We start from the raw sequence: 25,045 nt of genomic DNA, 5'->3' as shown, positions 1-25,045 counted from the left end.
TTTATGGCGAAAGCAGACCATGCGATTATCTGAGGACAGCGCCCGCATACAAACACATGAAAATCATTTTCATCCAGGCAGGTGGCGACACAAAAGTCAGAAATAACAATATAATAAATGCATTACCTTTGAAGATCTTCTTCTGTTGGCACTCCAAAATGTCCCAGAAACATCACAAATTGTCCTTTTGTTCGATAATGTCCTTCTTTATATATAATTTATTTGGTGCTTTTGATTCAGAAATACACCGGTTCCAACTCGCCCAACATGGCTACAAAGTATTTAATAAGTTACCTGTAAACTTGGTCCAAATATTTCAAACAACGTTCCTAATCCAACCTAAGGTATCCTAAAACGTAAATAATCGATCAAATTTAAGACGGGATATACTGTGTTCAATATCGGATAAAAACAATGTGAAGCGCGTTCCAGTTCACGCGCATCAAACAGTAGAGTCCACTTGGAATGATACTTACAATGAACAGCCCTACTTTTTCATATCTCAAAAGAAAAACATCAATCAATTTCTAAAGACTGTTGACATCTAATGGAAGCCATAGGAACTGCAACCAGGTTCCTATTAAATAGGGCTGAAAACAGTGACCTCAATTTTTTTCCCCCTGACAAATCAGTTCTGTTATACTCACAGACATTATTTGAACAGTTTTATGCATATCCTAGCTTCTGGGCCTGAGTAACAGGCAGTTTACTTTGGGCACGCTTTTCATCCGGACGTGAAGATACTGCCCCCTATCCCTAAGACGTTTTAACTTGGCTTTCGAAGACCTCAGAGAGGCAGGGTAGGATAGATAGGTCTGTAGCAGTTTGGGTCTAGAGTGTCACCCCCTTTTGAAGAGGGGGATGACCGCGGCAGCTTTCCAATCTCTGGGGATCTCAGACGATATGAAAGAGAGGTTGAACAGGCTAGTAATAGGGGTTGGAACAAATTTGGCAGATCATTTTTGAAAGAGAGGGTCCAAAATGTCTAGCCCGGCTGATTTGTAGGGGTCCAGATTTTGCAGCACTTTCAGAACATCAGCTATCTGGAAAGTAGAAATGGGGGAGGCTTGGGTAAGTTGCTTTGGGGGGCGCAGAGCTGTTGACCAGGGTAAGGGTAGCCAGGTGGAAAGCATGGCCAGCTGTAGAAAAATGCTTATTGAAATTCTCAATTATGGCAGATTTATTGGTGGTGACAGTGTTTCCTAGCCTCAGTGCAGTGGGCAGCTGGGAGGAGGTGCTCTTATTCTTTACAGTGTCCCAGAACATTTTGGAGTTTGTGCTACAGGATGCACATTTCTGTTCGTAAAAGCTAGCCTTTGCTTTCCTAACTGCCTGTGTATATTGGTTCCTAACTTTCCTTAAAAGTTGCACATCGTGGGGGCTATTCGATACATAACCACATAGATGCACAACCACAGATACATAACCACAGATACTCAACCACATAGATACACAACCACAGATGCACAACCACATAGATACACAACCACAGATACATAACCACATAGATACACAACCACAGATACATAACCACATAGATACACAACCACAGATACATAACCACATAGATACACAACCACATATATACACAACCACAGATACATAACCACATAGATACACAACCACATAGATACACAACCACAGATACATAACCACATAGATACACAACCACAGATACATAACCACATAGATACACAACCACATAGATACACAACCACAGATACACAACCACATAGATACACAACCACAGATACATAGATACACAACTACAGATACATAACCACATAGATACCCAACCACATAGATACACAACTACAGATACATAACCACATAGATACACAACCACAGATACATAGATACACAACTACAGATACATAACCACATAGATACACAACCACAGATACATAGATACACAACTACAGATACATAACCACATAGATACACAACCACAGATACATAACCACATAGATGCACAACCACAGATACATAACCACATAGATACACAACCACATAGATACATAACCACATAGATACATAACCACAGATACATAACCACATAGATACATAACCACAGATACATAACCACATAGATACACAACCACATAAATACATAACCACATAGATACACAACCACATAGATACATAACCACATAGATACATAACCACAGATACATAACCACATAGATACACAACCACATAGATACACAACCACAGATACATAACCACATAGATACACAACCACATAGATACATAACCACATAGATACATAACCACAGATACATAACCACATAGATACACAACCACATAGATACACAACCACATAGATACATAACCACATAGATACACAACCACATGGATACATAACCACATAGATACATAACCACATAGATACACAACCACATAGATACATAACCACATAGATACACAACCACATAGATACACAACCACATAGATACATAACCACTTAGATGCACAACCACAGATACACAACCATATAGATACACAACCACAGATACATAACCACATAGATACACAACCACAGATACATAACCACATAGATACACAACCACATAGATACATAACCACAGATACATAACCACATAGATACACAACCACATAGATACATAACCACATGGATACACAACCACAGATACATAACCACATAGATACACAACCACATAGATACATAACCACATAGATACACAACCACATAGATACACAACCACATAGATACATAACCACTTAGATGCACAACCACAGATACATAACCATATAGATACACAACCACAGATACATAACCACATAGATACACAACCACATAGATACACAACCACAGATACATAACCACATAGATACACAACCACAGATACACAACCACATAGATACACAACCACATAGATACACAACCACAGATACATAACCACATAGATACACAACCACATAGATACACAACCACAGATACATAGATACACAACTACAGATACATAACCACATAGATACACAACCACATAGATACATAACCACATAGATACATAACCACAGATACATAACCACATAGATACACAACCACATGGATACACAACCACAGATACATAACCACATAGATACACAACCACATAGATACACAACCACAGATACATAGATACACAACTACAGATACATAACCACATAGATACACAACCACATAGATACATAACCACATAGATACATAACCACAGATACATAACCACATAGATACACAACCACATGGATACACAACCACAGATACATAACCACATAGATACACAACCACATAGATACATAACCACATAGATACATAACCACAGATACATAACCACATAGATACACAACCACATAGATACATAACCACATAGATACACAACCACATAGATACATAACCACATAGATACACAACCACATGGATACATAACCACATAGATACATAACCACATAGATACACAACCACATAGATACATAACCACATAGATACATAACCACAGATACATAACCACATAGATACACAACCACATAGATACATAACCACATAGATACACAACCACATAGATACACAACCACATAGATACATAACCACTTAGATGCACAACCACAGATACATAACCACATAGATACACAACCATATAGATACATAACCACAGATACATAACCACATAGATACACAACCACATAGATACATAACCACATGGATACACAACCACAGATACATAACCACATAGATACACAACCACAGATACATAACCACAGAGATACACAACCACATAGATACATAACCACATAGATACACAACCACATAGATACACAACCACATAGATACATAACCACTTAGATGCACAACCACAGATACATAACCACATAGATACATAACCACATAGATACATAACCACAGATACACAACCACATAGATACATAACCACATAGATACACAACCACAGATACACAACCATATAGATACACAACCACATAGATACACAACCACAGATACATAACCACATAGATACACAACCACAGATACACAACCACATAGATACACAACCACATAGATACACAACCACAGATACATAACCACATAGATACACAACCACAGATACACAACCACATAGATACACAACCACAGATACATAACCACATAGATACATAACCACATAGATACACAACCACATAGATACACAACCACAGATACATAACCACATAGATACACAACCACATAGATACACAACCACAGATACATAACCACATAGATACACAACCACAGATACACAACCACATAGATACACAACCACATAGATACACAACCACATAGATACACAACCACATAGATACACAACCACATAGATACACAACCACAGATACATAACCACATAGATACACAACCACATAGATACAAAACAACATACAGTACATACACAGCCATAACAGCCCATATCCCAGATACTCAGTCACATAGTCTAACTACACAACCACTCGTACAGATGCCATTATACCTAGCTATACAACCACCAAACTACAGTACACAACATGATCACACAGAGATATCCTTGTCAAGGAGAATAACAGTTACCCTTGTTTCTCTTCCCTAGTCTACAGCCCCCTGTCATGCCTACAGCCTCTCTATTTGGGCAGGTGATAGGTGATGCCTTCGCTCTGTCTGTGGTTGGCTACGGCATTGCCATCTCCCTCGGACGGATCTTTGCCCTAAAATATGGCTACAAAGTTGACAGCAACCAGGTAAAATCATTGTCAATGACTATGTGATTGGAAATCTCTCTGGGTGTGGTTGTTGTAATGTGTGGCATGCACTGCTTGTGAATGACTGGTTGTGCTATTCACTCCCCTATTTACTGAAGAAAGTGGTCTCTACCTGGTTTAGGAATTGATAGCCCTGGGTCTCAGCAACACCATTGGAGGGGTGTTTCAGTGCTTTGCAATCAGTTGCTCCATGTCCCGCACCATGGTACAGGAAAGCACTGGGGGCAAGACTCAGGTACAGACTCCTCTCATTATGACAGTAGTCATACATTATTCTGTTGCATTGATAAGTGGGTTCATTAAAAAACACTTGAAGCGTTAATTAAAACCACATCACACACCCACGTGGATTCATTAAAACACATATAATTAGTTGTCGAGCTCATCATTTAAACAGACAGGGCTCAATATTCCCAACATTACACAATTACAGGAGGGCCTGGTTATTGTCTGTTTTAACCCTCACTGATCCATCACTCTCTCCCTCCCAGGTGGCGAGTGCCCTTTCAGCCATGGTTATTCTGGTCATCATGCTGTGGATTGGGGCTCTCTTTGAAGAGCTGCCAAAGGTACCATTCTATTGGCTGTTTGTTAATAGACTGAAGTGGTTCTGTGTGTGATTGTGATTGGTGGCTGTCTCTCTGTCCACCAGGCCGTGTTGGCAGCCATAATCTATGTGAACCTGCAAGGGATGATGAAGCAGTTCATGGACATCCCAACTCTGTGGAAGAGCAATAAAGTGGATATGGTGAGTGAGTGAGAGATGGAAGGGGGAGAGAGAGAGCAGGGGGAGATGAAGGAGGAGAGAGGAGAAAGAGGGCAGGGGCAGGAGGGGTAGGGGGTTATATTGGAGAGATGAAGGAGGAGAGAGGAGAAAGAGGGCGGGGAGAGGAGGGGTAGCGGGATATATTGGAGAGATGAAGGAGGAGAGAGGAGAAAGAGGGCGGGGGGAGGAGGGGTAGCGGGATATATTTACATTTACATTTAAGTCATTTAACAGACACTCTTATCCAGAGCGACTTATATATTGGAGAGATGAAGGAGGAGAGAGGAGAAAGAGGGCAGGGGGGAGGAGGGGTAGGGGGATATATTGGAGAGATGAAAGAGGGCGGGGGAGGAGGGGGAGGGGGATATATTGGAGAGATGAAGGGGGAGAGGAGAAAGAGGGCGGGGGGAGGAGGGGTAGGGGGATATATTGGAGAGATGAAGGAGGAGAGAGGAGAAAGAGGGGGGGGAGGAGGGGTAGGGGGATATATTGGAGAGATGAAAGAGGGCGGGGGAGGAGGGGTAGGGGGATATATTGGAGAGATGAAAGAGGGCGGGGGAGGGGTAGGGGGATATATTGGAGAGATGAAGGAGGAGAGAGGAGAAAGAGGGCGGGGGGAGGAGGGGTAGGGGGATATATTGGAGAGATGAAGGTGGAGAGGAGAAAGAGGGCGGGGGGAGGAGGGGTAGGGGGATATATTGGAGAGATGAAGGAGGAGAGAGGAGAAAGAGGGCGGGGGGAGGAGGGGTAGGGGGATATATTGGAGAGATTAAGGAGGAGAGAGGAGAGAGGAGAAAAAGGGCGGGGGGAGGAGGGGTAGGGGGATATATTGTAGAGATGAAGGAGGAGAGTGGAGAAAGAGGGCAGGGGGAGGAGGGGTAGGGGGATATATTGGAGAGATGAAGGAGGAGAGAGGAGAAAGAGGGCGGGGGAGGAGGGGTAGGGGGATATATTGGAGAGATGAAGGAGGAGAGTGGAGAAAGAGGGTAGGGGGAGGAGGTGTAGGGGGATATATTGGAGAGATGAAGGAGGAGAGAGGAGAAAGAGGGTGGGGGAGGAGGAGGAGAGGGGGAGGGGGATATATTGGAGAGATGAAGGAGGAGAGAGGAGAAAGAGGGTGGGGGAGGAGGGGTAGGGGGATATATTGAGAGATTAAGGAGGAGAGAGGAGAAAGAGGGCAGGGGAGGAGGGGTAGGGGGATATATTGGAGAGATGAAGGAGGAGAGGAGAGAGAGAGGAGGAGGGGAGGGGGATATATTGGAGAGATGAAGGAGGAGAGAGGAGAAAGAGGGTGGGGAGGAGGAGGAGGAGGGGGAGGGGGATATATTGGAGAGATGAAGGAGGAGAGGAGAAAGAGGGCGGAGGGGGAGGGGGATATATTGGAGAGATGAAGGAGGAGAGAGGAGAAAGAGGGCAGGGGAGGAGGGGGGGGGGATATATTTACATTTACATTTAAGTCATTTAACAGACACTCTTATCCAGAGCGACTTATATATTGGAGAGATGAAGGAGGAGAGAGGAGAAAGAGGGCAGGGGGGAGGAGGGGTAGGGGGATATATTGGAGAGATGAAAGAGGGCGGGGAGGAGGGGTAGGGGAATATATTGGAGAGATGAAGGGGGAGAGGAGAAAGAGGGCGGGGGGAGGAGGGGTAGGGGGATATATTGGAGAGATGAAGGAGGAGAGAGGAGAAAGAGGGCGGGGGAGGAGGGGTAGGGGGATATATTGGAGAGATGAAAGAGGGCGGGGGGAGGAGGGGTAGGGGGATATATTGGAGAGATGAAAGAGGGCGGGGGGAGGGGTAGGGGGTATATTGGAGAGATGAAGGAGGAGAGAGGAGAAAGAGGGCGGGGGGAGGAGGGGTAGGGGGATATATTGGAGAGATGAAGGAGGAGAGTGGAGAAAGAGGGCAGGGGGAGGAGGGGTAGGGGGATATATTGGAGAGATGAAGGAGGAGAGAGGAGAAAGAGGGCGGGGGAGGAGGGGGTAGGGGGATATATTGGAGAGATTAAGGAGGAGAGAGGAGAGAGGAGAAAAAGGGCGGGGGGAGGAGGGGTAGGGGGATATATTGTAGAGATGAAGGAGGAGAGTGGAGAAAGAGGGCAGGGGAGGAGGGGTAGGGGGATATATTGGAGAGATGAAGGAGGAGAGAGGAGAGAGGAGAAAAAGGGCGGGGGGAGGAGGGGTAGGGGGATATATTGTAGAGATGAAGGAGGAGAGTGGAGAAAGAGGGCAGGGGGAGGAGGGGTAGGGGGATATATTGGAGAGATGAAGGAGGAGAGAGGAGAAAGAGGGCGGGGGAGGAGGGGTAGGGGATATATTGGAGAGATGAAGGAGGAGAGTGGAGAAAGAGGGTAGGGGGAGGAGGTGTAGGGGGATATATTGGAGAGATGAAGGAGGAGAGAGGAGAAAGAGGGTGGGGGAGGAGGAGGAGAGGGGGAGGGGGATATATTGGAGAGATGAAGGAGGAGAGAGGAGAAAGAGGGTGGGGGAGGAGGGGTAGGGGGATATATTGGAGAGATTAAGGAGGAGAGAGGAGAAAGAGGGCAGGGGGAGGAGGGGTAGGGGGATATATTGGAGAGATGAAGGAGGAGAGGAGAAAGAGGGCGGAGGGGGAGGGGGATATATTGGAGAGATGAAGGAGGAGAGAGGAGAAAGAGGGTGGGGGAGGAGGAGGAGGAGGGGGAGGGGGATATATTGGAGAGATGAAGGAGGAGAGGAGAAAGAGGGCGGAGGGGGAGGGGGATATATTGGAGAGATGAAGGAGGAGAGAGGAGAAAGAGGGCAGGGGGAGGAGGGGTAGGGGGATATATTGGAGAGATGAAGGAGGAGAGAGGAGAAAGAGGGCAGGGGAGGAGGGGTAGGGGGATATATTGGAAAGATGAAGGAGGATAGAGGAGAGAGGAGAAAAGGGCGGGGAGGAGGGGTAGGGGGATATATTGTAGAGATGAAGGAGGAGAGGGAGAAAGAGGGCAGGGGGAGGAGGGGTAGGGGGATATATTGGAGAGATGAAGGAGGAGAGAGGAGAAAGAGGGCGGGGAGGAGGGGTAGGGGGATATATTGGAGAGATGAAAGAGGGGGGGGAGGAGGGTAGGGGATATATTGGAGAGATGAAGGGGAGAGGAGAAAGAGGGGGGGGAGGAGGGGTAGGGGATATATTGGAGAGATGAAGGAGGAGAGAGGAGAAAGAGGGCGGGGAGGAGGGGTAGGGGGATATATTGAGAGATGAAAGAGGGTGGGGGGAGGAGGGGTAGGGGGATATATTGGAGAGATGAAAGAGGGCGGGGGGGGAGGGGTAGGGGATATATTGAGAGATGAAGGAGGAGAGAGGAGAAAGAGGTCGGGGGAGGAGGGGTAGGGGATATATTGGAGAGATGAAGGTGGAGAGGAGAAAGAGGGCGGGGGGAGGAGGGTTAGGGGGGATATATTGGAGAGATGAAGGAGGAGAGAGGAGAAAGAGGGCGGGGGGAGGAGGGGCAGGGGGATATATTGAAGAGATGAAGGAGGAGAAAGGAGAAAGAGGGCAAGGGGAGGAGGGGTAGGGGGATATATTGGAGAGATGAAGGAGGAGAGTGGAGAAAGAGGGCGGGGGAGGAGGGGTAGGGGGATATATTGTAGAGATGAAGGAGGAGAGAGGAGAAAGAGGGCGGGGAGGAGGGGTAGGGGATATATTGGAGAGATGAAGGAGGAGAGAGGAGAAAGAGGGCGGGGGAGGAGGGGGGTAGGGGGATATATTGGAGAGATGAAGGAGGAGAGTGGAGAAAGAGGGGTAGGGGGAGGAGGTGTAGGGGGATATATTGGAGAGATGAAGGAGGAGAGAGGAGAAAGAGGGTGGGGGAGGAGGAGGAGGGGGGAGGGGGATATATTGGAGAGATGAAGGAGGAGAGAGGAGAAAGAGGGCGGGGAGGAGGGGTAGGGGGATATATTGGAGAGATGAAGGAGGAGAGTGGAGAAAGAGGGTAGGGGAGGAGGTGTAGGGGGATATATTGGAGAGATGAAGGAGGAGAGGGAGAAAGAGGGTGGGGAGGAGGAGGAGGGAGGGGGATATATTGGAGAGATGAAGGAGGAGAGGAGAAAGAGGCGGAGGGGGAGGGGGATATATTGGAGAGAAGGAGGAGAGAGGAGAAAGGGGTGGGGGAGGAGGGGTAGGGGGATATATTGAGAGAGATTAAGGAGGAGAGAGGAGAAAGAGGGCAGGGGGAGGAGGGGTAGGGGGATATATTGAGAGATGAAGGAGGAGAGGAGAAAGAGGGCGGAGGGGGGTAGGGGGATATATTGGAGAGATGAAGGAGGAGAGAGGAGAAAGAGGGTGGGGGAGGAGGAGGAGGGGAGGGGGATATATTGGAGAGATGAAGGAGGAGAGGAGAAAGAGGGGGGAGGGGGAGGGGGATATATTGAGAGATGAAGGAGGAGAGAGGAGAAAGAGGGCAGGGGGAGGAGGGGTAGGGGGATATATTGGAGAGATGAAGGAGGAGAGAGGAGAAAGAGGGCGGGGGGAGGAGGGGTAGGGGGATATATTGGAAAGATGAAGGAGGAGAGAGGAGAGAGGAGAAAAAGGGCGGGGGAGGAGGGGTAGGGGGATATATTGTAGAGATGAAGGAGGAGAGTGGAGAAAGAGGGCAGGGGGAGGAGGGGTAGGGGGATATATTGGAGAGATGAAGGAGGAGAGAGGAGAAAGAGGGCGGGGGAGGAGGGGTAGGGGGATATATTGGAGAGATGAAGGAGGAGAGAGGAGAAAGAGGGTGGGGGAGGAGGAGGAGGGGGAGGGGGATATATTGGAGAGATGAAGGAGGAGAGAGGAGAAAGAGGGTGAGGGAGGAGGGGTAGGGGGATATATTGGAGAGATGAAGGAGGAGAGTGGAGAAAGAGGGTAGGGGGAGGAGGGGTAGGGGATATATTGGAGAGATGAAGGAGGAGAGAGGAGAAATAGGGTGGGGGAGGAGGAGGAGGGGGAGGGGGATATATTGAGAGATGAAGGAGGAGAGGAGAAAGAGGGCGGAGGGGGAGGGGTAGGGGATATATTGGAGAGATGAAGGGGTAGAGGAGAAAGAGGGCGGAGGGGAGGAGGGGGTAGGGGTATATATTGGAGAGATGAAGGGGGAGAGCAGAAAGAGGGCAGGGGAGGAGGGGGGTAGGGGGATATATTGGAGAGATGAAGGAGGAGAGGAGAAAGAGGGTGGGGGGAGGAGGGGAGGGGGATATATTGTAGAGATGAAGGAGGAGATCCGAGAAAGAGGGCGGGGGGAGGAGGGGGGGGGTATATATTGGAGAGATGAAGGGGAGAGGAGAAAGAGGGCGGGGGAGGAGGTGTATGGGGATATATTGGAGAGATGAAGGAGGAGAGTGGAGAAATAGGGGGGGGGAGGAGGGGTAGGGTGATATATTGGAGAGATGAAGGAGGAGAGGAGAAAGAGGGCGGGGGAGGAGGGGTAGGGGATATATTGTAGAGATGAAGGAGGAGAGGGGAGGGGGGGAGGAGGGGTAGGGGATGTATTGTAGAGATGAAGAAGGAGAGTGGAGAAAGAGGGAGGGGGAGGAGGGGTAGGGGGATATATTGGGGATTAAGGAGGAGGGAGAAAGAGGGCAGGGGAGGAGGGGATATATTGGAAAGATGAAGGAGGAGAGAGGAGAGAGGAGAAAAAGGGGGGGGAGGAGGGGTAGGGGATATATTGTAGAGATGAAGGAGGAGAGTGGAGAAAGAGGGCAGGGGGAGGAGGGGTAGGGGATATATTGGAGAGATGAAGGAGGAGATTGGAGAAAGATGAAGGAGGAGGGGTAGGGGGATATATTGAGAGATGAAGGAGGAGAGGAGAAGAGGGTAGGGGGAGGAGGTGTAGGGGGATATATTGGAGAGATGAAGGAGGAGAGAGGAGAAAGAGGGTGGGGGAGGAGGAGGAGGGGGAGGGGGATATATTGGAGAGATGAAGGAGGAGAGGAGAAAGAGGGCGGAGGGGGAGGGGGATATATTGGAGAGATGAAGGAGGAGAGAGGAGAAAGAGGGTGGGGGAGGAGGGGTAGGGGGATATATTGGAGAGATTAAGGAGGAGAGAGGAGAAAGAGGGCAGGGGGAGGAGGGGTAGAGGGATATATTGGAGAGATGAAGGAGGAGAGAGGAGAAAGAGGGCGGGGGGAGGAGGGGTAGGGGGATATATTGGAGAGATGAAGGAGGAGAGTGGAGAAAGAGGGCAGGGGGAGGAGGGGTAGGGGGATATATTGGAGAGATGAAGGAGGAGAGAGGAGAAAGAGGGTGGGGGAGGATGGGTAGGGGGATATATTGGAGAGATGAAGGAGGAGAGAGGAGAGAGGAGAAAAAGGGCGGGGGAGGAGGGGTAGGGGGATATATTGTAGAGATGAAGGAGGAGAGGAGAAAGAGGGCAGGGGAGGAGGGGGGTAGGGGATATATTGGAGAGATGAAGGAGGAGAGAGGAGAAAGAGGGCGGGGAGGAGGTGTAGGGGGATATATTGGAGAGATGAAGGAGGAGAGAGGAGAAAGAGGGTGGGGGGAGGAGGGGGGGAGGGGGATATATTGGAGAGATGAAGGAGGAGAGAGGAGAAAGAGGGTGAGGGGAGGAGGGGTAGGGGGATATATTGGAGAGATGAAGGAGGAGAGGAGAAAGAGGGTAGGGGGAGGAGGGGTAGGGGATATATTGGAGAGATGAAGGAGGAGAGAGGAGAAAGAGGGTGGGGGAGGAGGAGGAGGGGAGGGGATATATTGGAGAGATGAAGGAGGAGAGAGGAGAAAGAGGGCGGGGAGGAGGGGTAGGGGATATATTGGAGAGATGAAGGAGGAGAGAGGAGAAAGAGGGCGGGGGGAGGAGGGGTAGGGGGATATATTGAGAGATGAAGGAGGAGAGGAGAAAGAGGGCGGGGAGGGGGGTAGGGGGATATATTGGAGAGATGAAGGAGAAGAGTGGAGAAAGAGGGCAGGGGGAGGAGGGGTAGGGGGATATATTGGAGAGATGAAGGAGGAGAGAGGAGAAAGAGGGCGGGGGAGGAGGGGTAGGGGGATATATTGGAGAGATGAAGGAGGAGAGTGGAGAAAGAGGGTAGGGGGAGGAGGTGTAGGGGGATATATTGGAGAGATGAAGGAGGAGAGAGGAGAAAGAGGGTGGGGGGAGGAGGAGGGGGAGGGGGATATATTGGAGAGATGAAGGAGGAGAGGAGAAAGAGGGCGGAGGGGGAGGGGGATATATTGGAGAGATGAAGGAGGAGAGAGGAGAAAGAGGGTGGGGAGGAGGGGTAGGGGGATATATTGGAGAGATTAAGGAGGAGAGAGGAGAAAGAGGGCAGGGGGAGGAGGGGTAGAGGGATATATTGGAGAGATGAAGGAGGAGAGAGGAGAAAGAGGGCGGGGGGGGGTAGGGGATATATTGGAGAGATTAAGGAGGAGAGAGGAGAAAGAGGGCAGGGGATATATATTGGAGAGATGAAGGAGGAGAGAGGAGAAAGAGGTGGGGAGGAGGGGTAGGGGGATATATTGGAGAGATGAAGGAGGAGAGAGGAGAAAGAGGGCGGGGGGAGGAGGGGTAGGGGGATATATTGGAAAGATGAAGGAGGAGAGAGGAGAGAGGAGAAAAAGGGCGGGGGGAGGAGGGGTAGGGGGATATATTGTAGAGATGAAGGAGGAGAGTGGAGAAAGAGGGCAGGGGGAGGAGGGGTAGGGGGATATTTTGGAGAGATGAAGGAGGAGAGAGGAGAAAGAGGGCGGGGGAGAATGGGTAGGGGGATATATTGGAGAGATGAAGGAAGAGAGAGGAGAAAGAGGGTGGGGGAGGAGGAGGAGGGGGAGGGGGATATATTGGAGAGATGAAGGAGGAGAGAGGAGAAAGAGGGTGAGGGAGGAGGGGTAGGGGGATATATTGGAGAGATGAAGGAGGAGAGAGGAGAAAGAGGGTAGGGGGAGGAGGGGTAGGGGGATATATTGGAGAGATGAAGGAGGAGAGAGGAGAAAGAGGGTGGGGGAGGAGGAGGAGGGGGAGGGGGATATATTGGAGAGATGAAGGAGGAGAGAGGAGAAAGAGGGGGGGGGAGGAGGGGTAGGGGGATATATTGGAGAGATGAAGGAGGAGAGAGGAGAAAGAGGGTGGGGAGGAGGGTAGGGGATATATTGGAGAGATGAAGGAGGAGAGAGGAGAAAGAGGGTGGGGGAGGAGGAGGAGGGGGAGGGGGATATATTGGAGAGATGAAGGAGGAGAGGAGAAAGAGGGCGGAGGGGAGGGGGATATATTGAGAGATGAAGGAGGAGGGAGAAAGAGGGTGGGGAGGGGGGGGGATATATTGGAGAGATGAAGGAGGAGAGAGGAGAAAGAGGGCAGGGGGAGGAGGGGTAGAGGGATATATTGGAGAGATGAAGGAGGAGAGAGGAGAAAGAGGGCGGGGGAGGAGGGGTAGGGGGATATATTGAGAGATGAAGGAGGAGAGTGGAGAAAGAGGGCAGGGGGAGGAGGGGTAGGGGGATATATTGAGAGATGAAGGAGGAGAGAGGAGAAAGAGGGTGGGGAGGATGGGGTAGGGGGATATATTGGAGAGATGAAGGAGGAGAGTGGAGAAAAAAGGGCGGGGGGGGAGGAGGGGTAGGGGTAGAGATGAAGGAGGAGAGTGAGAAAGAGGGCAGGGGGAGGAGGGGTAGGGGGGATATATTGGAGAGATGAAGGAGGAGAGAGGGGAGAAAGAGGGTGGGGGGAGGATGGGTAGGGGGATATATTGGAGAGATGAAGGAGGAGAGAGGAGAAAGAGGGTGGGGGAGGAGGGGGAGGGGAGATATATTGGAGAGATGAAGGAGGAGAGAGGAGAAAGAGGGTGAGGGAGGAGGGGTAGGGGGATATATTGGAGAGATGAAGGAGGAGAGGGAGAAAGAGGGTAGGGGAGGAGGGGTGGGGGATATATTGGAGAGATGAAGGAGGAGAGAGGAGAAAGAGGGTGGGGGAGGAGGAGGAGGGGGAGGGGGATATATTGGAGAGATGAAGGAGGAGAGAGGAGAAAGAGGGCGGGGGGAGGAGGGGTAGGGGGATATATTGGAGAGATGAAGGAGGAGAGAGGAGAAAGAGGGCGGGGGGAGGAGGGGTAGGGGGATATATTGGAGAGATGAAGGAGGAGAGAGGAGAAAGAGGGCGGGGGAGGAGGGGTAGGGGGATATATTGGAGAGATGAAGGAGAAGAGTGGAGAAAGAGGGCAGGGGGAGGAGGGGTAGGGGGATATATTGGAGAGATGAAGGAGGAGAGAGGAGAAAGAGGAGGGAGGAGGGGTAGGGGGATATATTGGAGAGATGAAGGAGGAGAGGGAGAAAGAGGGTAGGGGGAGAGGTGTAGGGGGATATATTGGAGAGATGAAGGAGGAGAGAGGAGAAAGAGGGGGGGAGGAGGAGGAGGGGAGGGGGATATATTGGAGAGATGAAGGAGGAGAGGAGAAAGAGGAGGGGAGGGGGATATATTGGAGAGATGAAGGAGGAGAGAGGAGAAAGAGGGTGGGGAGGAGGGGGGGGGATATTGGAGAGATTAAGGAGGAGAGAGGAGAAAGAGGGCAGGGGGGAGGGGTAGGGGATATATTGGAGAGATGAAGGAGGAGAGAGGAGAAAGAGGGCGGGGGAGGAGGTAGGGGGATATATTGGAGAGATGAAGGAGGAGAGTGGAGAAAGAGGGTAGGGGGAGGAGGTGTAGGGGGATATATTGGAGAGATGAAGGAGGAGAGAGGAGAAAGAGGGTGGGGAGGAGGAGGAGGGGAGGGGGGATATATTGGAGAGATGAAGGAGGAGAGGAGAAAGAGGGCGGAGGGGGAGGGGGATATTGGAGAGATGAAGGAGGAGAGAGAGAAAGAGGGTGAAGGGGTAGGGGGATATATTGGGTTAAGGGGAGGAGGGGTAGGGGGGATATATTGGAGAGATGAAGGAGGAGAGAGGAGAAAGAGGGCAGGGGAGGAGGGGTAGGGGATATATTGGAGAGATGAAGGAGGAGAGAGGAGAAAGAGGGGGGGTAGGGGGATATATTGAGAGATTAAGGAGGAGGGGGAAAGAGGGTGGGGGAGGAGGGGTAGGGGGATATATTGGAGAGATGAAGGAGGAGAGGAGAAAGAGGCGGGGAGGAGGGGTAGGGGGATATATTGGAAAGATGAAGGAGGAGAGAGGAGGAGAAAAAAGGGGGGGGGAGGGGGGTAGGGGATATATTGGAGAGATGAAGGAGGGAGAGGAGAAAGAGGGTGGGGAGGAGGAGGAGGGGAGGGGGATATATTGGAGAGATGGGAGGAGAGGAGAAAGGGGCGGAGGGGGATATATTGGAGAGATGAAGGAGGAGAGAGGAGAAAGAGGGTGGGGAGGAGGGGTAGGGGATATATTGGAGAGATTAAGGAGGAGAGAGGAGAAAGAGGGGCAGGGGGGAGGAGGGGTAGAGGGATATATTGGAGAGATGAAGGAGGAGAGAGAGAAAGAGGGCGGGGGGAGGAGGGGTAGGGGATATATTGGAGAGATGAAAGAGGGCAGGGGGAGGGAGGGGTAGGGGGATATATTGGGAAGGAGGAGAGAGGAGAAAGAGGGTGGGGGAGGAGGAGGAGGGGGATATATTGGAGAGATGAAGGAGGAGAGGAGAAAGAGGGCGGAGGGGGGGGGATATATTGGGAGATGAAGGAGGAGAGAGGAGAAAGAGGGTAGGGGGAGGGGGTAGGGGATATATTGGAGAGATTAAGGAGGAGAGAGAGGAGAAGAGAGAGGAGGGGTAGAGGGATATATTGAAGAAGGAGGAGGGGGAGGAGGGGGGGGAGGGGGAGGGGATATATTGTAGAGATGAAGGAGGAGAGTGGAGAAAGAGGGCAGGGGGAGGAGGGGTAGGGGGATATATTGGAGAGATGAAGGAGGAGAGAGGAGAAAGAGGGTGGGGAGGATGGGTAGGGGGATATATTGGAGAGATGAAGGAGGAGAGAGGAGAAAGAAGGGTGGGGGAGGAGGAGGAGGGGGATATTGGAGAGATGAAGGAGGAGAGAGGAGAAGGAGGGGTAGGGGATATATTGGGAGATGAAGGGAGGGAGAAAGAGGTAGGGAGGATGGTAGGGGATATATTGGAGAGATGAAGGAGGAGAGAGGAGAAAGAGGGTAGGGGGAGGAGGGGAGGGGGATATATTGGAGAGATGAAGGAGGAGAGAGGAGAAAGAGGGTGGGGAGGAGGGGTAGGGGATATATTGGAGGATGGGAGGAGAGGAGAAAGAGGGTAGGGGGGAGGGGGGTAGGGGGATATATTGGAGAGATGAAGGAGGAGAGAGGAGAAAGAGGGTGGGGGAGGAGGAGGAGGGGGATATATTGGAGAGATGAAGGAGGAGAGAGGAGAAAGAGGGCAGGGGGGAGAGATGAAGAGGGGTAGGGGATATATTGGAGAGATGAAGGAGGAGAGGAGAAAGAGGGCAGGGGAGGAGGGGTAGGGGGATATATTGAGAGATGAAGGAGGAGAGAGGAAAGAGGGGGGGGAGGAGGGGTAGGGGGATATATTGGAGAGATGAAGGAGGAGAGGAGAAAGGAGGGCAGGGGAGGAGGGTAGGGGGATATATTGGAGAGATGAAGGAGGAGAGAGGAGAAAAGAGGGGAGGGGGGATGGGGGAGGAGGAGGGGGAGGGGATATATTGGAGAGATGAAGGAGGAGGAGAAAGAGGGTGGGGGAGGGGGGGGATATATTGAGAGATGAAGGAGGAGAGAGGAGAAAGAGGGTGGGGAGGAGGGTAGGGGATATATTGGAGAGATGAAGGAGGAGAGAGGAGAAAGAGGGCAGGGGGAGGAGGGGTAGGAGAGATGAAGGGAGGGGGAGGGAGGAGTAGGGGATATATTGGAGAAAGATGAAGGAGGAGAGAGAAAGAGAAAGGGTGGGGGATATATTGGAGATGGGGGAGGGGAGGAGGGGGAGGGGGATATATTGGAGAGATGAAGGAGGAGAGGGGAGGGGGGGGGATATATTGGAGAGATGAAGGAGGAGAGAGGAGAAAGAGGGCGGGGGAGGAGGGGTAGGGGGATATATTGGAGAGATGAAGGAGGAGAGAGGAGAAAGAGGGCAGGGGAGGAGGAGGGGTAGGGGATATATTGAGAGATGAAGGAGGAGAGAGGAGAAAGAGGGCGGGGGAGGAGGATATATTGGAGAGATGAAGGAGGAGAGAGGAGAAAGAGGGCAGGGGAGGAGGGGTAGGGGATATATTGGAGAGATGGGAGGAGAGAGGAGAAAGAGGGGGGGGAGGAGGGTAGGGGGATATTGGAGAGATGAAGGAGGAGAGAGGAGAAAAAAGGGCAGGGGGAGGAGGGGGTAGGGGATATATTGGAGAGATGAAGGAGGAGAGAGGAGAAAGAGGGCAGGGGGAGGAGGGGTAGGGGGATATATTGGAGAGATGAAGGAGAGAGAGGAGAAAGAGGGCAGGGGGAGGAGGGGGGGATATATTGGAGAGATGAAGGAGGAGAGGGAGAAAGAGGGTGGGGAGGGAGGGGGGAGGGGGATATATTGGAGAGATGAAGGAGGAGAGAGGAGAAAGAGGGTGGAGGGAGGAGGGGTAGGGGGGATATATTGAGAGATGAAGGAGGAGAGGAGAAAGAGGGTAGGGAGGAGGGGTAGGGGGATATATTGTAGAGATGAAGGAGGAGAGAGGAGAAAGAGGGCAGGGGGAGGAGGGGGGTATATTGGGGATATTTTGAGAAGATGAAGGAGGGGGAGAGAGATGAAGAGAGAGAGGGCGGGGGGGAGGGGATGGGTAGGGGGATATATTGGAGAGATGAAGGAAGAGAGGAGAGGTAGGGGGAGAGGGAAGAGAGTGGCGGGGAGGAGGGGTAGGGAGGGGAGGGGGATATATTGGAGAGATGAAGGGGGGGATAGGAGGAGGAGGGGGAGGGGGGATATGGAGAGATGAAGGAGGAGAGAGAAAGGGGGAGGAGGGGAGGGGATATATTGGAGAGATGAAGGAGGAGAGAGGAGAAAGAGGGGCGGGGAGGAGGGTAGGGGGATATATTGGAGAGATTAAGGAGGAGAGAGGAGAAAGAGGGCAGGGGAGGAGGGGTAGAGGGATATATTGGAGAGATGAAGGAGGAGAGAGGAGAAAGAGGGAAGGGGAGGAGGGGTAGGGGATATATTGGAGAGATGAAGGAGGAGAGAGGAGAAAGAGGGTAGGGGAGGAGGGGTAGGGGGATATATTGGAGAGATGAAGGAGGAGAGAGGGAGAAAGAGGGTGGGGAGGAGGGGGGGGATATATTGGAGAGATGAAGGAGGAGAGAGGAGAAAGAGGGCGGGGGAGGAGGGGTAGGGGATATATTGGAGAGATGAAGGAGGAGAGAGGAGAGAGGAGAAAAGGGAGGGGGAGGGGGATATATTGGGATATATTGGAGAGATGAGGGGTAGGAGGAGAGATGGGAGAAAGAGGGGGCGGGGGAGGAGGGGAGGGGGATATATTGGAGAGATGAAGGAGGAGAGAGGAGAAAGAGGGGGGGGAGGAGGGGGTAGGGGATATATTGGAGAGATGAAGGAGGAGAGAGAGAGAAAGAGGGGAGGGGAGGGGGTAGGGGATATATTGGAGAGATGAAGGAGGAGAGAGGAGAAAGAGGGTAGGGGGAGGAGGGGTAGGGGGATATATTGGAGAGATGAAGGAGGAGAGGAAGGAGGAGAGTGGAAGAAAGGAGGGCAGGGGAGGAGGGGTAGGGGATATATTGGAGAGATGAAGGAGGAGAGAGGAGAAAGAGGGTGGGGGAGGAGGGGTAGGGGGATATATTGGAGAGATGAAGGAGGAGAGAGGAGAAAGAGAGGATGGGGGAGGAGGGGGGAGGGGATATATTGGAGAGATGAAGGAGGAGAGAGGAGAAAGAGGGCAGGGGAGGAGGATGGGGGGATATATTGGAGAGATGAAGGAGGAGAGGAGAAAAGAGGGCAGAGGGTAGGGGGGGATATATTGGAGAGATGAAGGAGGAGAGAGGAGAAAGAGGGTGAGGGAGGAGGGGATATATTGGAGAGATGAAGGAGAGAGTGGAGAAAGGGGTATTGGGGAAGAGGAGAAAGGGGCGGGGAGGGGATATATTGGAGAGATGAAGGAGGAGAGAGGAGAAAGAGAGATGAGGGAGGGGAGGGGGATATATTGGAGAGATGGAAGGAGGAGAGAGGAGGAAGATGAAGGAGGAGAGGGAAAGGGGGAGGGGGGATATATTGGAGAGATGAAGGAGGAGAGAGAGAAAGAGGTAGGGGAGGGGGGGTTAGGGGATATATTGGAGAGATGAAGGAGGAGAGGAGAAAGAGGGCGGAGGGGGTTAGGGGATATATTGGAGAGATGAAGGAGGAGAGGAGAAAGAGGGCGGAGGGGGAGGGGGATATATTGGAGAGATGAAGGAGAGGAGAAAGAGGGCGGAGGGGGAGGGGGATATATTGGAGAGATGAAGGAGGAGACGAGAAAGAGGGCGGAGGGGATATATTGGAGAGATGAAGGAGGAGACGAGAAAGAGGGCGGAGGGGGAGGGGGATATATTGGAGAGATGAAAGAGGGCGGAGGGGGAGGGGGATATATTGGAAAGATGGAGGAGAGAGGAGAAAGAGAATAGTGGGGCAAAAGGGGAGGATGAGTTAGATTTCATTTGATTGTTTTTTCCTCACAGACGTAATATGATCCCATAGTAGAAACAGAAATCTCAGGGGTAAAGTGAGAGAGTTTGGTGAGGGAGGAGGATGTGTGTTAACTTTCCTCTGTCTGCCCCCCTCCCTCTCTCCCTAGCTGGTGTGGGTGGCCACTCTGATCCTGACCGTGCTCTTCAACCCTGACATTGGCCTGGCAGCCTCCATTGCCTTCTCCATGCTCACGGTCATCTTCAGGACCCAGCTGTGAGTACACAACTGCTCTCACACACACACACACACACACACACACACACACACACACACACACACACACACACACTAGAGTGTACACGCCTACACACACACACACACACACACACAAAAAACTATCCCAGACAGACTCCACCTAACCACAGACATCCAACACTATTCATTTGGATCTACCCCACACGTAATTAAACCACCCATTCACTCTTAAAAGTCATTTTAACAGATTTAAAAGGGACTAGATGTCATATCGCTACACTTGTGAAACTATCTTTGAAAAAACATACCAAATTGTGTAATAAATCGTGTGTTAAATCGCTACACCTGTCTTTTTGTCCCTTTAAGGCCGAAGTACTCCCTCCTAGGGCAAGTCCCTGAGACCGACATCTACAGACCAGTGGAGAACTATAATCAGGTATGTATACATGGCAACAGGATATAAAAACATACAGTATGTATTCAGTTACTCTCTAATCATACTGCCACTCAATCAAGAGGGAGTCTTCAGCGTGTAGGTATCAGGTCTATGTCTGTGGAGGTGTACTTCAACTAGGGTCTGGGGTGACGTTTCTCCTAGTTACAGATCTAGGATCAGCTTCCCCTCCCCAATCATATTCTTAATACTGGAATCATTAGTTGCAACATCCATTTTTGGACTTAGAAATTAATAATATACACCCATTGATTCTAGAAGAATATCATTTATAAATGCCTTAACTGTTGTAACCGATCAGAACCCAAAATATTAGCTTGTTTTACTCCAATGTTTGTAAACAATGTAAATGTAAACACTGTATAGCCTCAACATGGTTAAAACTATACTTTGATATCCATTGCTCTGTCTATGAATTTGAGAGTGGATACATTTCTCCACGCCTATCCCTCCACTTTTTACCACAACAGTGGCAGGGTAACCACTTTTGTGTTGTTTCAATCATAGCCACGGGAAATAGGGGTGCTGAGGGTGATGCAGCACCCACTGAAAAAACATAAATAAATACAAAGGATTTTTTCCCAAAAGTATTGCACTGGGCCTTTACAAGTCCTGTATTAGCGGACCCATACAGACATCTGTAGCACGGGCAAACATTTTTCCAGCACCCCTCCCACATGAGTCATGAGTTTATTATAATAAGAGCATTGATAAAAATGACCATTGTCTCTCAGGTGAATGAGATCCCTGGTGTGGTGATCTTCCGCTCCTCTGCGACTCTCTACTTTGCCAACGCGGAGATGTACCAAGACGCCCTGGCAGAGAAGGTGAGGTCACAGGAATTACGATGCACTACACAAGCATACTTTGACAAATTGTCAAAACGCCTTACCTGTTTTGCTTCCATTCTGCTGAGTGCGTATGGAGAGTGTGACAGACATTGTTAGGGTGGCATCCATTCCTCTCTCCTCTCTACAACCCCATTATGCTGTCATGTTCCAAGGCAGGAATAATAAAAGATGATAGAATGTCTCACTCCCTTGCTATTGTGTCTCCAGAGTGGGATTGACATCACCAAGCTCATCTCCCAAAAGAAGAAAGCAGAGGCCAAGAGACTGAGGAAGGAAAAGAAAGAGGCCAGGAAAGCCAAGAAGGATGCAAAGAAGAATGCACAGGAATGGGTGAGGAGGAGGGGTGGCACTGAAGAGATCATTCCAGTCTGTTTGTATATCTCCAATGAAATCCACTAATATGGTCAATGTGTTCGGAGAGTATTGGATTACTATGCAGGTAATGTGTTGGGTGAGTGTCTTCTGGATGATCCATCCATGTCTTGTCCTGTCCAGGAAGGCGAGCCAGACAGTTCGGAGAACGAGGTGGAGAAGGGTGTGGCCACAGTGGAGGAAGGGAGTAAACCTGACTCCACCCTTCCTCGTGCCATCATCCTGGAACTGAGTCCAGTCAACTTCCTGGATACTGTGGGCGTCAAGACTCTACGCAATGTGAGTCGTCTGTATGCACTGATATCCATCTTACTCAACCTTTTAACTCGTTCTGCCAGTTTACCTTGCTCTTTCTCTCCCTCTATCTCTCTCTATGTTCTCTGATAAAATGCAAAAATGCAATGTTGCCAAAATGAGAGACACAATTCAAGCAAAATGAATGGAGCAGTCTCTTTCTCGCTCTCTCTGACCTGACCTTGACCTCTCTGGTGCTGCTTCAGATCCAAAGAGACTACGGTGATATCGGTGTAGAGGTAGTCCTGTGTGGATGTCAGAGTGAGTGTTACATTTTCCATGTACTATTACCAAAACCTCCAATGCTAAACATCCAGCACTGTAACATACATACCCTGGGTGCTGAAAATAGTGGGTGTTCCTGTAGTTGTTTCTGTGTTTCCCATCATGTTTTAAGAGTTATTTGTTGCATTCTCTTATGTATTGCTTAGCATTACTGATTATACAGGAAAAAAATCACTAATCACTCACTACTCTCTCCCCATCCATTCCTCCCTCCTCTCTCTCTCTCACTCTCTCTCTTTCTGTAGCTGGTGTTATTGAGAACCTGGAGAGTGGAGGGTTCTTCAGTGAGAAAGTCAGCAAAGCATGTCTCTTCTCCTCAATCCACGATGCAGTGCTTCACTGTCAGACAGACAGGGCCAAAATAAACAAAGATGACGAGGTGAAACATACTAACACACACGGGCACGACACGGGCACGACACGGGCACGACACGGGCACGACACGGGCACGACACGGGCACGACACGGGCACGAACACACAAGCATGTCTACACAAATATACACACACACACAAACACACTCACATTATTTTACTAAAAAAATGTGAACCTGTTTATATTGTTTATTCACACAAAAACAAACATTTGTTTTTGTGGGATTTAGGTGTTGGTTGCTGGCAGCTCTGTTTTAGCATTTAGTCGCAAGTGTGACTCTTCTACAGCTCCACAGGGAGATTGTCTGTGGTACTTGGTCAGGGAACACACACTACAGTCAGGGAATGTTTAACCAGTGATTAGGCAGGTTATACTGATAGATCCTGAAAAGCCTTCTCTGAAAGCGTCAAGCGGTGTTTGGAATGCAAAGCCTCTGACCTAAGCCTCTCTGAAGCATTGTGCAGAGACTATGTTATGAAACTGCCGAGGGTGGTGGCTGTGTTGAAACAGGAAGTGCCATTAACTTCACAAGATCTTCCTCTCAAACCATCAAACTCAGTCTGCTGACATTATGTGCAGGGTGGCCCCAAACATCTATGTGTCTATACAAGAGTGGTCCACAATGTACGTGACCCAGAGTGGAGCTTTTGCCTTTAGTTTTAGAGTGTAGTTGTTAACTTTTGATAACCAAACCAGCCATGGTATAACACTGTCCTCTCCTCGTTTCTCCCCACTCTCTCTCTCTCTCTTTCTCTCTCGCTCTCCCTCGCCTGTCTTTCTCTATCTCTCTCTCTGCTCTCTAGGAAATGCAAGCGACTCATTTCTGAATACTGAGGGTAATGGAGGCATCTTACTGTATGGGACTTGGGTACTTATTAAAAAGTTCAGAATACTTGACATTCATATTATGTCCACATAGTTTGACACAGAAAGAAAGTATGAAAGAAAGAATCAAAACGAGACACAGATACAAACACTTCAACGAGACACACAAACCTTGACAACCCCAGATGAATGTTAGCCTTGTACTCCATGCAATGTGCCAAGGATGTACATTGAAACAGAATAGTATTATTCTATGACCTTCCTATAAGCAAATAGATACACCTTTGGGGAAACTTTTATATTGAAATATATTTACATTTTCTGTGCTAAATAAACTATTGTATATGTATTGTTTAAATTGTTAACAAATAAAAAAACATCTAAAAACATGTTTCTCTTCATACCTAACTTTATATTTGATGTAGGAAGAATAGTGTTAGTTATGTTGTGATTGTCAACATACATGTTTGATTCTATATTGCAGAGATGCATTGTGTTCAGAGTCATGTCTATATCAGTTCATTGTCAAATGTTCAAATGTCAATCAAAATAATGACTTAATGTTCAATAGTATCTGCATGTGTCATATAATCTTCATTTACTGATGTAGCTAAGCTTGTGCTCAGGATGCAGAGCATGATGTATAGGTAAGCTGTTATCTCATGTTCTACCACCCAAGGCAGTGTTCAGAGTGTCAACAACATATGCTGCCTATATCTCTTAAAGGCACAGGCAGGAGAGAGTGTTAGAAAAGACTATATGATACCGAGAGACTGAGAAACAGCTTCTGTCACCAGGCCATTAGACTGTTAAACAGCCATCACTAGCATGGTACCTTCCCGGTACTCTGCCCTGCACCTTAAGACTACAGGCCAGAGGTGGATGAACGCAGTGCCCTTGTTTGGGTGTAGGGCCTGATCAGAGCCTGGAGGTACTGAGGTGCCGTTCCCCTCACAGCTCCGTAGGCAAGCACCATGGTCTTGTAGAGGATGCGAGCTTCAACTGGAAGCCAGTGGAGAGAGCGGAGGAGCCGGGTGACGTGAGAGAACTTGGGAAGGTTGAACACCAGACGGGCTGCGGCGTTCTGGATGAGTTGTAGGGTTTAATGGCACAGGCAGGGAGCCCAGCCAACAGCGAGTTGCAGTAATCCAGACGGGAGATGACAAGTGCCTGGATTAGGACCTGCACCGCTTCCTGTGTGAGGCAGGGTCGTACTCTGCGGATGTTGTAGAGCATGAACCTACAGGAACGGGCCACCGCCTTGATGTTAGTT

At 49.7% G+C, this 25,045-nt stretch overlaps 1 protein-coding gene across 1 annotated transcript in view; it reads left to right on the top strand.

Moving 5' to 3' along the window:
• The window catches only part of slc26a6 (solute carrier family 26 member 6), a 32,081-nt gene extending 7,909 nt beyond the window's left edge, over positions 1–24,172 (top strand). The window contains exons 8-19 of the mRNA XM_052482102.1: positions 4,596–4,743; positions 4,886–4,999; positions 5,256–5,333; positions 5,417–5,512; positions 20,229–20,335; positions 20,684–20,753; positions 21,506–21,598; positions 21,830–21,952; positions 22,118–22,273; positions 22,495–22,549; positions 22,819–22,952; positions 23,751–24,172. Of these exons, the coding sequence (XP_052338062.1) occupies positions 4,596–4,743; positions 4,886–4,999; positions 5,256–5,333; positions 5,417–5,512; positions 20,229–20,335; positions 20,684–20,753; positions 21,506–21,598; positions 21,830–21,952; positions 22,118–22,273; positions 22,495–22,549; positions 22,819–22,952; positions 23,751–23,774 (1,198 nt within the window). The 3' untranslated portion in view covers positions 23,775–24,172. The remainder of the gene's footprint in view (positions 1–4,595; positions 4,744–4,885; positions 5,000–5,255; positions 5,334–5,416; positions 5,513–20,228; positions 20,336–20,683; positions 20,754–21,505; positions 21,599–21,829; positions 21,953–22,117; positions 22,274–22,494; positions 22,550–22,818; positions 22,953–23,750) is intronic.
• The last annotated feature ends 873 nt before the right edge of the window (positions 24,173–25,045 follow it).

This window comes from Oncorhynchus keta, chromosome 27, assembly GCF_023373465.1.
Source record: "Oncorhynchus keta strain PuntledgeMale-10-30-2019 chromosome 27, Oket_V2, whole genome shotgun sequence".
Lineage (NCBI taxonomy): Eukaryota > Metazoa > Chordata > Actinopteri > Salmoniformes > Salmonidae > Oncorhynchus > Oncorhynchus keta.
The sequence above is the reverse complement of the archived record's forward strand: the minus strand, read 5'-3'. Positions and strand labels throughout refer to the sequence as shown.